Source organism: Amphiprion ocellaris, chromosome 16, assembly GCF_022539595.1.
Source record: "Amphiprion ocellaris isolate individual 3 ecotype Okinawa chromosome 16, ASM2253959v1, whole genome shotgun sequence".
NCBI lineage: Eukaryota > Metazoa > Chordata > Actinopteri > Pomacentridae > Amphiprion > Amphiprion ocellaris.
This window is the reverse complement of record NC_072781.1, coordinates 30584364-30599219: the sequence shown is the minus strand read 5'-3', so window position 1 is coordinate 30599219 and position 14856 is coordinate 30584364. Positions and strand designations below refer to the sequence as shown.

At 38.6% G+C, this 14856-nt stretch overlaps 1 protein-coding gene across 2 annotated transcripts in view; it reads left to right on the top strand.

The window, feature by feature from the left end:
- Positions 1 to 14856, top strand: part of atrnl1a (attractin-like 1a) — a 395368-nt gene that overhangs the window by 94428 nt on the left and 286084 nt on the right. Inside the window, exons 11-15 of one of the 2 annotated variants that reach the window (XM_055018322.1) lie at positions 5349 to 5433; positions 6629 to 6840; positions 8018 to 8136; positions 10533 to 10649; positions 12622 to 12754. In XM_055018322.1, coding sequence (XP_054874297.1) covers positions 5349 to 5433; positions 6629 to 6840; positions 8018 to 8136; positions 10533 to 10649; positions 12622 to 12754 — 666 coding nt within the window. The remainder of the gene's footprint in view (positions 1 to 5348; positions 5434 to 6628; positions 6841 to 8017; positions 8137 to 10532; positions 10650 to 12621; positions 12755 to 14856) is intronic. The other variant, XM_055018323.1, reaches the window with a different exon arrangement.

Here is a 14856-nt window from a genome sequence, read left to right as displayed (position 1 = left end):
ATCTGTTGTCACACAGTCAGGGTAAATTGCATTTATTTTCTTTAAAAAAAAAAAAAAAAAAAAAAAAAAAAATCAACATTATCAATCAGTAATTGATTGTATTCCAGAACATAATGCAACGTGGACACACTAGTCCTGTGTTGATTTTGCTGTTCTAAGAGATGGATACATGATTCAGGCCACAAACATGCCTGTAACATATGCCACTGGGAGTTGGCGACGCAATTCTAGTTGATTCTGACTTGATTTAACCGTTAAACTGCTGATTGGAGATCATTAAGCATCGGTAGATTTTTTTTCATGGTAGCCCTTTATTCACTAAATCCCCTTAATCCTCTCCATTTGCCAAAGTGGAGGATAAGACAAGATAAGATACTTTCTTTATGTCTGCTGTCACACAGTCATTGTAAATTGCATTTATTTTATAAATAAATCAGCATGATTGATCAGTATTTGATTAATTTTTGAAATAATTTGTGCTGTTTCAAGGTCATTAAGCATCATGGGGGACCTTTGTCATGGTGACCCTTTTCTAGCTAAATCCCTGTAATGCTAGCTGTTTGCCAAGACGGAAGAAAAGATCGAATTTATTGATCCATTACCAAGGAAATTGACATGTTACAGCAGCTAGATACAGATGAGATGTTTAATAAGCAGGAAAATAATTACATGAAGTATAATAATGCCAAAAATAAAGCTATATTAAAGGTATAAAGGCAGCGTACAAGACATGATGGATTTCCATGTGGATATGTACATATAGGACATAATAAATGTACGTATGCAAAAATACAGATATGACATGGTTAATTTATATATAGATGAATACAGACATGATATTTATCGGTACATATACACTACCGGTCAGAAGTTTGGGGGCACTTAAAAATGTCCTTATTTTTGAAAGAAAAGCACTTTTTTTCCAGTGAAGATAACATTATCTTCATTGATCTGGATCTGGGTGACCCCAAACTTTTGAATGGTAGTGTATGTCAATTTTAACTCATTTAGAGCAACTTTAACGTATATAGACCAACTTTAACTCATTTTACAGCAACCTTAACTGATATAGATTAACTTTAACTAATATAGAGCAGCTTTAACTAATGTAGAGCAACTTCAACTCATTTGTAAGCAACTTTACGAATATAGACCAACTTTAACTCATTTTACAGCAACCTTAACTGATATAGATTAACTTTAACTAATATAGAGCAACTTTAACTAATGTAGAGCAACTTTAAATAATGTATAGTACCGTTCAAAAGTTTGGGGTCACTTTGAAATGTCCTTGTCTTTGAAAGAAAAGTAGTTTTTTTTTCAATTAAGATAACATTAAATGAATCAGGAATCCAGGCTAGACATCGTTAATGTGGTAAATAACTATTCTAACTGAAAACGGCTGATTTTTAATGGAATATCTCCTTAGGGGTACAGAGGAACATTTCCAGCAACCATCACTCCTGTCTTCTAATGCTACATTGTGTTAGCTAATGGTGTTGAAAGGCTCATTGATGATTAGAAAACCCTTGTGCAATTATGTTAGCACATGGATAAAAGTGTGAGTTTTCATGGAAAACATGAAATTGTCTGGGTGACCCCAAACTTTTGAACGGTAGTGCATGACTTTTGAGATTTTTCATATGGATAAATGCAGATATGTCTTGATGACTTTATATATGTACAGGTATGGCATTTAGGACAATGTACCCACATTTCTGTTGTTGCAGTCCAATATAAGAGAGAATTTAGTTTCCTGAATTGAATTGAGTCACACTGAAGGACTATTCACATTTTTTTTGCCGTTTCCGCCAGCTGCCGTATTACCAGCCCTCAGTTCTGCTTGATTGTATCAATGTCACTAAATCTGCTGCGTTAATACGTCCGACCTTTAACCCCTGCTGGTGATGAACCCATTGCTCTTGGTGCTGATTAGAATGACCCTCCTCCTCCAATCCCATCACTGTGTCCTCTGCCGCCTCCGTCGCTCTTAAACAAGCGCCGCCAATTAGCGCACCGCTTAACGAGGTCATTAGCAACCTGGTGTCCCCGACTCCACCGGCTCTGCGTTTATGTTCAGGAGGGAAAGCTTATATAGCTAAATGACACGTTTACAGTAGCACAGCACTCTTTGTCTCACCAAAGCACACACAGACACAGAGTCATTTCCATACTAATCTAATGGGAGTACGTATGGGTCATTAAAACGTCAAAGAGTTGTAAAATCCAAAGAGTAAAATACACAGAGCTGATAGCCCTGGCGATAACTAGAGAGAGGAAGAGTAGGGAGGTGTTTTATGGTGATATTTAGAGGTATGAAGTGGTTTATGAAGTCATCTCCCAGATTATCTTCCCTATCTTCTCCGTATCACCGTAATTTGATGTGGAAAGGTTACGATAATGAGCTCTTATGAAGTTGGGGGAAGGGTTTGAACTGGGGGTCATCCAATACCACTCATTCCTCTCACTTCAAATACCTTTGGTATTCCTCATCCCTACAGCTACTTAAAATTGCATGCTAAAATATGACATAACAATGAATAATACAATATCAAACACTATATTATGTCATGTATTTTTAGCTTGTGGCTGCTTTTAGGAGAGTATGAAAGTGATTTGCTAAAAAGCAGAATGCGAAAATTTTATTGTCATGAAATGCTTTCAAGATATAACTAGATGTTTTCCAAATTAACAAAATGTAAGTTATTAATGTACTATTCATCTCTTTTAAAGCATGTATCGTTTCATGTTACAAACATAACACTAGGAAACGGTGTACAAAGAACAGGTAAATTGAGAAATATGGCTCATTTACATGATCTGAGTAAGTTCTGCAAAGTTCTATAAATTATTGAGCTCTTTTTATTAAATATTTTATTGGAAAATATTGGCATGAATGAGACCGGTAGTGTTTCGCTTGATCAATACAGCCTGATATCAATATTTAAGTACCGTATTTTCACGACCGTAAGGCGCACTTAAAAGTCTGAAATTGTCTCCAAAATGGACGGAGCACCTTATAATGTGGTGCTCCTTATGTGTGCACCGAGTTCCAAAATGTGTAAATGTTGTTGTGTGACTTTGATGAGCGCTCCGCTTGACTGACTGAGAGCATTTCCTGCCGACACGCGTCACCGTCTTTGTTGATCTGTGACTCCATGCACGCCCATCTCACAAGCCGCTGTGAAAAATCAAGTGCAGCAAATGAACTCGGAGCTTGCTATCATTCCGGGAGGCTTGATGAAGGAACTCCAACCGCTGGACATCGGTGTAAACAGGGCGTTCAAAGTGAAGTTGCGAACGGCGTGGGAGCGATGGATGACAGATGGCGAACACAGTTTTACTAAGACTGGGAGGCAGCGCCGGGCGAGTTACGCCACAATTTGTGAATGGATTGCGGATGCTTGGGCTAACGTGTCTGCTTGCACTGTTGTTCGAGCTTTTGCAAAAGCCGGCATCATTTATGAGGAGCCGCACGGCAACGAGACTGACTCTGACAATGACGAGCGGGAACCTGGCGTGTTCGATGGAGAACTAGCCCAGCTGTTCATTTCGGATACAGAAGATGAGGACTTTGATGGATTTGTGAATGAGGATTGATCAAAAAACAACGTGAAAACATTGCTAAATACTTCAATAAAGTACAACTGAACTCAGTTTTGCTTCCGCTGCCTTTTTTAAAACACGCTAGCGTGCACGTTTTAAGCTAGCGTACCGGTATGTTTTACCATGTCCGCGCTCTATAATCCAGTGCGTGTATGTGTTAAATACAGAAATAGCACCCGTAACTGAGACTGCGCCTTTTAATATGGTGCGCCTTATGGTCGCGAAAATACGGTACAGAAATGTGTAAGAAAAAGAAGCAAAGAAAACACATAAGCTTCACATTTTGAGATGAAAAGTACACTGCCTGACCCAAAAACACAGGTCACCACCTGAATTTAACTAATCAAATAGGTAAGAGCTTTCCATTGGATAATTACTGTAGTGATGAATATGTTTCAGCTGCAACAACTTATTTAACCCTAGCTGATGCAGTGAGGAGCTTCTCTTTTCTTGAATAACCATATCTGAAGACATATCCTGTGGTCGTAGAAAGGATGTTAATCTGTTTCAGAAGGATCACATCGTTGGTCTGAATAAAGCAAAGAAAGCAACTGAGGAGATTTCTGAAACTACTAAAATCAGGTTAAGAACCGTTCAATGCACTATTAAAACCTGAAGAATAGTGGGGAACCATCATCTTCAAGGAACAAATGTGGTCGATCATGTGGTCTGATGAGTCCAGATTTACCCTGTTCCAGAGTGATGGGCACATCAGGGTAAGAAGAGAGGCAGATGAAGTGATGCACTCATCATGGCTAGTGTCTACCAGCCTGTGGGGGTTAGAGTTATGATCTGGGGTTGGTCAGGTTCAGCAACATTATGTTCCCAAAGAATGAGGTCAGCTGACTACCTGAATATACTGAATGACCAGGTCTTTCCATCAATGGAGTTTTTCTTCCCTGATAGCATGGGCATGTTCCAAGATGATGATGCCAGGATTCTTGGGTTCACATTGTGAATGAGTGCATCAGGGAGCATGAGATGTCATTTTCACACATGGATTGTCCTCCACAGAGTCCAGACCTCAGCCCCACTGAGACTCTTTGGGATGTTCTGGAGAAGACTTTGCGCAGCAATCCAACACTCTTATCATCAGTATAAGATCTTGGTGAAAAATTAATGCATCTTTGGACACAAATTAATGCTATGACTTTGCAGAAGCTTATCGAAACAATGCCACAGTGAATGAGTGCTGTACTCAAAGCTCAAGGCAGTCCAATGAAATATTAGTGTGTGCGACTTTTTTTTTTGGCCGGGCAGTGTGTGTTATAAAAAGATATATTTGCATTATTTTCTCATACAAACTAATCACATTATACCTAGGACCTTTCTTCTTGTTGTTTCTTGTTTATTGTGATATAAAAGCAGAAAAAAAACATCTTACAACAATAAACTTTTTACATTATATCGAAGTACTGATCAATTTTTTAGCCTCATTTCCACAAAAAATATCTTACTGTTGCAGCATACAGTGATACTTTCAAATATATTCCCAGATTTGGTGCATCAGTGTAAGAAATACCAGTTGTGGCTTCATGTCTGTATTTAAATGCACTGGGAAACCTTGAAGTTTTTTGCCATTTCGTGAATAAATAGATGCTTAAAAGTATTTTGTGGTTGGAGAACCTGCACACGTTTCTCATTTTTTATTGTCTTGGTCGTTTTGAGCTGTTTTTCATTGCAAGCAAGAACATGCAGCACAAAAACAGTGTATTTCTAAATGCATTTCTGTATGTCTTCAGCCTGCGATGAGTGGAGTGTCCTCCCCAGACCCGGACTGCACCGAGATGTCAACCGCTTCGGACACTCTGCTGTGGTCAGCAACGGGTGAGCTTCTCTTTTCCATACTAGTTCGATACACTTCATCACCGCCAGACTCCTTGGAAGCATAGAATAGAATATCTGAGCAGAGCTGTAGACCTGAATCTGAGATTTTCCCACTTATGCAGCAACACTGGTACTCAAATGTGGGTAAAATAAACTACCATCCTGCTCAATTACATTTATGCAAATAAAATGCATCGCTTCACAATGCATTATTCCGTGGTACATTTTTACATTTCCTTCATGTCTTCCTGCAGTGTCCTCTAAGTCTGGAGCGTCTCCGTTGCCTTTCTTCTCCGTCTCCCCTCTTCTCAGGTTATGATTTTTGTTGTGCAGATTGTTTGCGGATTGATCTCTTTATCTCGGTGCTATATTTAGTTTCAGCTTACACTTCGTCTTGTCACTTCTCCCTCTGCTGGCTCCTCTGAAGCTTTAGAAAGTTCTCCCACTTCACCACTTGACTATATGTGGATGTTTCTCCTGCATCATGCTCCCAGTAACTTTCTTTGCACTTTCTTCATATAGGTACAGTGTATATATATCCACAAGCATTTCTCTTAGTTACCTCGAGACCTATATTTACACCTCTGCAGCTGTTTTTTCTCCTGTGTGTCTGTCTTATGCACAGAAATTGGTCTTGGGCTATGGTTTCTTGAATGGCTGCATTCCCACTTAGCGAACCATTCATATAACTGCTTATAACAACAAAAAACAACAGAAAACCCAGCTGTCTTGTAGCTTCCATAATGTATTCTGACAACAGTTTTTTTTAGGACATTTTATTGGCAGAGTTTTTTTGTGAAAATGTAAATGTCAGCCGCTCAGCAAAACTTAAAATGAATGCTGCAGGAGTTCCATCACAATGTGGAGTGACTTATTACTGAACTCAGAAATGATGTTCTGACCCTTTAACACCATTTACCTGCCAAAAAGTCAGCTTTGAGCGCAAAAAATGTCAGCTTTGAACTTCAAAAGACCAGCTTCAAACCACTTTTTCCAAGCTTTTTTTTCTTTTTTCAAAGTTAAGGTTTTATTTTTAAAGGTTCTTTCTCAACAGTCCCTCAGCTGTCTTCATCTCAGCAGGCGTTTCTTGTCTCTCCAAGACGAGTCATATCTTGCTGTAACTTTTGCTGTCCGTCCACGGCTGTATGTGCAGGTTTCTGTCGCACTTATGAGCCTCTTAAATCCTCTTTTTCAGCTCCATGTACATCTTTGGAGGTTTTTCTGGTCTCCTTCTGAACGACGTGCTCTCCTACACCCCTCCGTCCTGCCCGGCCTTCTCCAGCCCAGCTTTGTGTGCCGCCGCTGGGCCTGGACTTCGCTGCCACTGGGTCAAAAGTAGCTGCGTCCCCTGGGAGCCCAAACCACTGGACCACACCTTCCCCGCTCCTTTCTGCCCTGCACAACCTGGTATGCTACACTGAGACCCTGCTTCTTTTCCCAGTCTAATATTTTCATCGCCTTGTCAACATATTTTCCCTACAAAATGTACAGCACAATCACACATAAGTGTTACTCCCAGAAGGCCTATTTTTTCATGAGAATAATAATTATTCTGAAGGCTCTGAGTTCTGAAGTTTGTTTGCATACCGTAATTATAGGAACAGAAGGTCAACGCCGCAACTATTACCTCATTTTAAAGTAATTAGGATCAGTCGGAACCAGATGTAGATGCAGTAGCTCTTCCAGGTATTCTGCTTCAGGCGGTTCACTGCAGGTTTCAGTGGAAAAAGTAATTACAAAAATGGCTTTTACTGTCAGTTTTTAATAGAGCACAAGTGGATTGACTGAATTAAATACTGTTGGTGTTGTGGCACATATATTTTAAATGTTCTTCTGCAGTTTTAGGCATCCACTGATTTGTGTTTATTTCCATGTAGTAATAAATACAGCGAGCAAAAAAGTCAAACTTCTTATCTGCAGAAAAATGCATCGCCACGTGGGTAATGTAACACCAGCTTACCCAAGCAAAGCTGTTAGTAATGCAAGAACATGCTGGTTGATTTTTACTTTCTGTGTACATAAATTGAAGAAGAAAATATATTCAAAATTGTATGAAAATAACAGGTAAATTACTGCTCAGGCTGCACTTAAAGAGCTTTCATAAGGGTTCTATAATTATCTTCCTGAAGCATTGATGGATGTCATGATAGAATAGCATGTTCCAGATCAGTGTTCCAATCTTCATGTATGTTTATTCTACATGAAACAACACAGTGTATTGAAATAGTGAAATAAACACACATAGCTTTCCTCTAAATACCTGATTATCACATCAAAACATGGTAATCTGATGTTAGTTTTCCCTCCCTGAAGCATTACTCAGTTACACATGGTCACCACATGAATCTGACGTATCCCAGATATCCTGAAAAACACATTCCAGTGCTGCTCAGACTGATGCAAGCTAACTGGTTTACATCTTTAGTAACTGTGGAATCAAATTCCTAACAAGTGACTTATTTGTTACAGTTTTTAGCCAATTATAACTATTGGCAACTGATCTGCAGAACCAAAGGATTTATGCTCATAGTGAAGTAATGAAAGCATTAACAGAAATCCTCCATTGTTTCTCCTCCTTCTCCAGACAGTACAGACGAACAGTGTTTCCGGTTCTCAGACTGTGCGAGCTGCACAGCCAACACCAGAGGATGTCAGTGGTGTGAAGACAGGAAGTGTATCTCCGCTTCCAGCAACTGCACCGTGGTGAGTCTTCAATGGCAAAACATAAACAACTGCAACACACATGTTAGATGGAATGAAGAGCATATTGGATGAGTTTGGTCATCTAAACCAAGAGAGTAGTAGGACAAAATGTAAAGTTTGACCTTATGGTGTTACAAGAAGAAAGGCCATAAGATCTTTCCATCATCGTCTGGGGAGCCGCAATCTTCTACTTTCAGCAGCACCACTGGATCTCCATTTCCATCTAATCCCATTTCTTTACAAATGTTTTTATATATGGCAGGTTTAAAAACAACCTGAACTTTCCAAAGTACTGTACATGTCATCAGATAGGCAACAAAAAATATGTAAAAACATCAAGACAGGATGAAACAAAAATAATAAAATACTAAAACAGCCAAAAAAAGGATGGCTGACATTAAACCATTCTGAAATATTAGAACCATACAGACCAGCCAGAAGCCATTAAAAAGTGATCAGTATTGGTATACACCTGCCTGATACTTTCTTTACATAGCAATGATTTCCCAATTAAATCAACATTATCAGCCAATAATTAATAGATTTATAACACAGCTTGGGCATGTTAGATGTTGATCTTTTGTTGATATTGCTATGTGAAGAAACAGATGCATGATTTGGGCCACAGACATGCTTGTAGCATAACACTAGATTTGGCTGAGCACATATGCACTGGGCGGGGGTCATTAAGCAACAGAGATCACTTTGTCATGGTGTCCCTTTACTAGTTAATTTCCCAATAATTGAGTTTCCAATGGGAAAACAAGAACAACTGTCAACTTTGCCTATGGAATGAAGAACATATGGATGATTTTGGTCTTCTTAGAACCAAGCTTGTAGTACGATGAAAGTGTAAAGTTTGTCCTTATGATTTCACAAGCAAAAAAGTCATGAGAGCTTTCCAGTCAGCATCTAGGGAGCTTGAATCTTTGACCTTTGGAAACCGGATCTCCATTTCCACCTCTTTCTGTTCAACCACTCGCATTTCCTCTCTTACTACCTTCATAGCAAACCAAATTAAATGTATGTAGCCTGACATTTATCTTTTGTTGATATTGCCACAAACATGCCTGTAATGTATGTCATTTGGCTATAGCATCACTATTCTGGTTGATGGTGACTTGATTAAACTAATACGTGCTGACTGGAGGTCATTAAGCATCACAGAAGACTCTGTCATGGCGCTCCTTTGCTATAATGCTTCCTGCTTGCCAACATGGAATTATTTGCCTCCTTTGGTTGCCGAAGTATTAAACAGTAGGGGGCAACCAGGTACTACATGTAATGAACAATACTTGAAATTAGTATTACCTGGAAAAATTATGTCACTGGATACTCAATATTAAGACAAGTGATTCAGACCACAAACATGCCTGTAATTTATGTCATTTGGCTATAGCATCACTATTCTGGTTGATTGCGACTTAATTAAACAAAAGGCGCTGGCTGGAGGTCATTAAGAATCACAGAAGATGTTATCATAGTGTTCATTTACTAGCTAAAGCCCCCATGATGATCTTTGGTTGCTTCACTATTAAATAGTTAATGTGACCAGCTACTACAGATAATCTACAATGCATTATCTAGAGAAAATGTTTTAAAAAGTGTTAGCCGATCAGGAGCAAAATCCGTAGCAGACGTTTGCTTGCTGATGGAAAGTCTTAAAACACTTAATGTCTCAGCTGCTGTTGTTGTTGTTATTGTCTTTTATCTTTTCAAGAACGTCAGACATGAAACTTCAAAGGATAAAAAAAATCCAAGAAATGATTTCAGATTCTAATATTTGGTGTGACTAATTTTTCAAACCTGTTTTATATTAATCTTGTACTTCTTCAGTGCTTTGGCTCATTTTTATTTGTCTTATCTGTTCTTAATTCTGTCTGTCTGTAACACTGTCTTTCTTTGTGTGTGTGCTTACATGTTGCTTTCGTCTTGCCTTGTATCTGACTCTGTGTGTTTGTCTGGTCTTGTATCCGACTCATTTTATTTCTTTATTTGATAGGGACGGTGTATTTAGAGAGCAATAGATGTAAATATGCCAGACTACAGAAACAATGCTAACTTACACCTGCAGTCCTTAGGCAGATTTTTTAAAAAAAAGCAGAAAAGAAAACATAAAAATGAAACAAAGGACAATAGGTCACAACAGAGCACATGACATTTGTGTTTGTGTATCTGACTATGTGTTTGTCTGGTCTTGTATCTGACTGTGTGTTTGTCTTGCCTTGTTTCTGACTGTGTTTGTCTGGTTGTGTATCTGACTGTGTTTGTCTGGTTGTGTATCTGACTGTGTTTGTCTGGTTGTGTATCTGACTCTATGTGTTTGTCTAGTCTTGTTTCTGACTCTATGTGTTTGTCTTGCCTTGTTTCTGACTCTGTGTTTGTTTGTCCATTAGCTGACTCTGGAACTGGCCCAGCAGCATGGCGGCGCTCTGTCTCTGTCTCCACCTCCATCCATGTTGTCTGAGCATCAGCTGAGCTTGTGGAAACACGGAGCCAGAAGGAGAGGACATGTGTGTATTATTATTTCACCCTTCTTCTTAGGGCTGCAGGTTGGGTTCAGGTCAGATGTCAGAGCAGCGCCTCGGGTTCTATGGAAATTGGGGTGAACCGAAGTACAAATTTACATTTATTTCATGCGTCTTCAACAACTTTTGCTTGATTTTGATTAAAGAATAGTGATTGAAAAAGATGCCCACGCTGTTAATAGACTGTCACATCGTTAAGAAGATCACCATCACTAATGAGAAGTTTCAGTGATGAACTTTTGATTAGTGATTGGAGTTTTAAAGGGAACCCCAACAATTTCTGGGTGTAGAAATAGAGAGAACTCCAAAATGTTTCCTGTGCAGTATATAACATGATTATAGTGCAACAAAATGGACAAATGAAAAAAGAAAATGTTGAATTTCTTTTGTATATATATTTTTCAAAACTTTAAAAAAAAAAATCAACATGCAACATTTTACAGGTTTTACTAATACTAGAAAAAATGTTGCTCTACATACTAAAGATTTTTTACTATTTAGACTTTAATTTTTTTTCCCCATAATTTTCTCCAGCTGCTCTGTGTAATTAAAGCTGTAAAGTCTGCATTTTTTTGCCAAAGCTTCTCCATTTTGTTGAAATGTCAGAATATGTTTCGTAAAAACTGTTTATATTTAGAGAATTTTTAAATGACACAGGTAGTATGAAGCAATTTTAATGAAATATTACAATTTAATGGATAGATTTGGTTAATTTTGTCACACTATGTCACACATCATTACGTGGAGAAATCGGACGGTTTTCTTTGGTTTTTACACTTTCTGGCTCGTATAGATGATATAATTTCAGAGACTTTAATAATTAGGTAACATTCAGGTTCAGAGGGTTTATGAAAATAATCAAACTCTTAAAACTTAACAGACAGCACATGTCCATTTGTCGTAATTTTTTTCTGCAGAAAACACTGAATGTACACCACCATTCAAAAATGTGCGGTCCCCCAGACAATTTCATGTTTTCCATGAAAACTCATACTTTTATTCATGTGCTAACATAACTGCACAAGAGTTTTCTAATCTTCAATTAGCCTTTCAACACCATTAGCTAACACAATGTAGCATTAGAACACAGGAGTGATGGTTGCTGGAAATGTTCCTCTGTACCCCTATGGAGATATTCCATTAAAAATCTGCCTTTTACAGCTAGAATAGTCATTTACCACATTAACAATGTCTAGACTGTATTTCTGATTAATGTAATCTTCATTGGAAAAAAACTACTTTTCTTTCAAATATAAAGGGCATTTCTAGGTGCCCCCAAACTTTTAAACGGTAGGACGTGCAAACATTTCTAGAAAAAAAAAATAGTGAAATTTTCAATTATACTAAATGCAGAGAAATGCTTTCGATAAAATCTACATATCACCACAAAACTTGGCACTCATACCTTTACCCTTGGCCTAACTTTACAATTTTTTTTTTTTTTGACTCCAGTTGTTTTGTAATATTCTGCTAGCTAACAACCAAGCAGTACAAATTAGGTAAGAGGCAAAAAATTTCAAGATTATGAATTAGCCTTACAAAAAAACACAAAGATTTTAAAGGTTTTATAAAGAATTTTCTGTGTTTTCTTTGACCAATGCAGGGCAGTGATTGACATATTTCTGGAACACGGATGAATCAGTTTGTTGGGGAACTTTTTAATCAAATAAACAGCATAAATGTCTCGTATCCTCTGATGGTTTAAATTTTATAGTCAGACGTGTCTTGCTGTAAGTCAGATGCACACTACTCTAAGAACAAACACCCCAATGAAAGCTCCATCTCAGTGTCTTACATATTGATTCCTTGTTTTACTCTGCATGTTCTGTTCGATCCACCACGCCCATCACACTTTATTCAGCTTCTGTTGCACATCGTATCGATTCCTCTTGGTTTATTGTATCCGCTACTGAAGAGATAATAAACTTTAACCGATGCTGTTTCCTGTTTGTTGCAGTCGGTGAGAGACTCGTCTAGGTGTAAACGCAGGGAGGAGCAGGAGTGTTTCCGACTGGCCAACTGCCGGAGCTGCTCCCTGAACGCCAACTGTCAGTGGGAGGCGCAGCAACAGGAGTGTCAGGCGCTGCCGGGTAAAAAAAACAAAACAACAAAAACACACACACTCATGCACGAAAACACAGTGTCACTGCACGAGACAATGAATTCCATATAGCTTTAAATAAATTCATGCAGCTCGTTTTGTTGTTTGTTCCAAGTAGATCTTCAAAACTTTCTTTGCAACTTGGGAAGCAGGTTTGTGAATCGGTGTCTAAAGCAAATTGATGCAGAAAAAAAAGAATCTGCACACAGATATAAACATTTTTTTCATCATGTATGTGACATCAGAGTGAATTCTGCAGATTGATGTTAAACTAAAAGGCTGACAGTACAGGGTCAATCTCAAAAAAGGTATTTCAAAGCTACTTCACGAGCTTTGTGATATACAAAGCCTGTCCAAAGAAAAGAAGTCGCCACCTGGATTTAACTAAGCAAATGCGCAAAAGCCTTTGATTGGATAATTACTGCAGTGATGAATATGTTTCAGCTGCAACAACTTATTTAGCCCTAGCTGATGCAGTGAGGAGCTTCTCATTTCTGAAATAACCATGTTGGAAGACATATCCTGTGGTCATGGAAGTAATCTGTCTCAGAAGGGTCAAAATATTGGCCTGCATCAAGCAAAGAAAACAACAAAGGAGACTGTCCAACGTATTTTTAAAACCTGATAGAAGGCAGTGTTATGATCTGGGGTTGGTCAGGTTCAGCAACATTATGTCCCCAAAGAATGAGGTCAGCTGACTACCTGAAGATACTGAATGACCAGGTCTTTACATCAATGGAGTTTATCTTGTTCCAAGATGACAATGCCAGGATTCATGGGGCTCACATTGAGAATGAGTGGATCAGGGAGCATGAGACGTCATTTTCACACATGGATTGACCTCCACAGAGTCCAGACCTCAGCTCCACCTAAAATCTTTGGGATGTTCTGGAGAAGACTTTGCGCAGTGATCCAATTCTCTCATCATCAGTACGAGATCTTGGTAGAAAATGAATCTCTAGACAGAAATAAATGCTGTGACATTGCAGAAGCTTATCGAAACAATACCCCTGTGAATGTGAGCCATACTTAATGCTCAAGGGAGTCCAACAAAATATTAGAGTGTGTGACATTTTTTTTGGACGCGCAGTTTATTAAGCATACATTGCAACGTCTAACTTGTTTCTTGCATGTTCCCAGACTAACTGGCTGCTTATTCATGGTGGTCTTCACAAATAAACACTCTCGTACGCCCGTGCAGGCATGTATGCAGAGAGGATTAGCGCACATTCGCGAACACGGACTCCAGAAATACGCTCGGCTGCAGAGAGAAATAGGCCAATTAGACATGTTTACTGGATGTTGTGAATATGGATCTTCAGCTCGCTAACAAATCCACAGAGTTCTGTCTGCCGTGAAGCTTTCAGCTAAAGCTGCTCTCAGGTTGACTTTGGCGCTAGCAGAGCTGAGGGAGAAGGAAATACCACTGCTAGTCGAGTCCACAAATGTTCCGTGCTGTGCTTTACTGTGCTGAAGGCCTGATCTGTGGATGGTTCAGTGTAGATGTGGGAACTTGCAGTAGCTCTAACCAGAGGATAGTATTGTGTTTGCTCTCTTACTTCTGCCCACATTAAGACCCTGTAGCCCAGAACATGAAGCGTTCATAGGCTCCGGTGCTGCGCTGGTGTGGGATGGTACGAAAATAGATAACTGTTGGAGTATTACTCAGGAAAATGGTGGTTCTATTCATTTGCAATTGTCTTAAACAAGTCAGAATGTGGTTGAAATACCACAGCTTTTATGACATTTTTTTAGATTCCAATATACAATATATTATCTATTTTTACCATAATTTCAACAGCCTTTATTAACACATTTTTCCTCACTGTGGGCTCATTTTTCACCGCAATGTAAAATCCAGCATCTCTGTAGAAACAGTACAACAAAATAGAATATCTCTGATTATTTATTTTTCAAAAAATTGTTAAAACCTGGAGTCAACTAGTACAACATTTTTCCAGGTTCCACAGGTGTTTCTGATACTGAAAAAAAAAAAGACGTGACTGCGCATACTATCAATATTTAACAATTTATATTTTTACCACTCTTGCCTAATATCTGTATTGTGTAAACACGGCCTGCAGTTTAGCC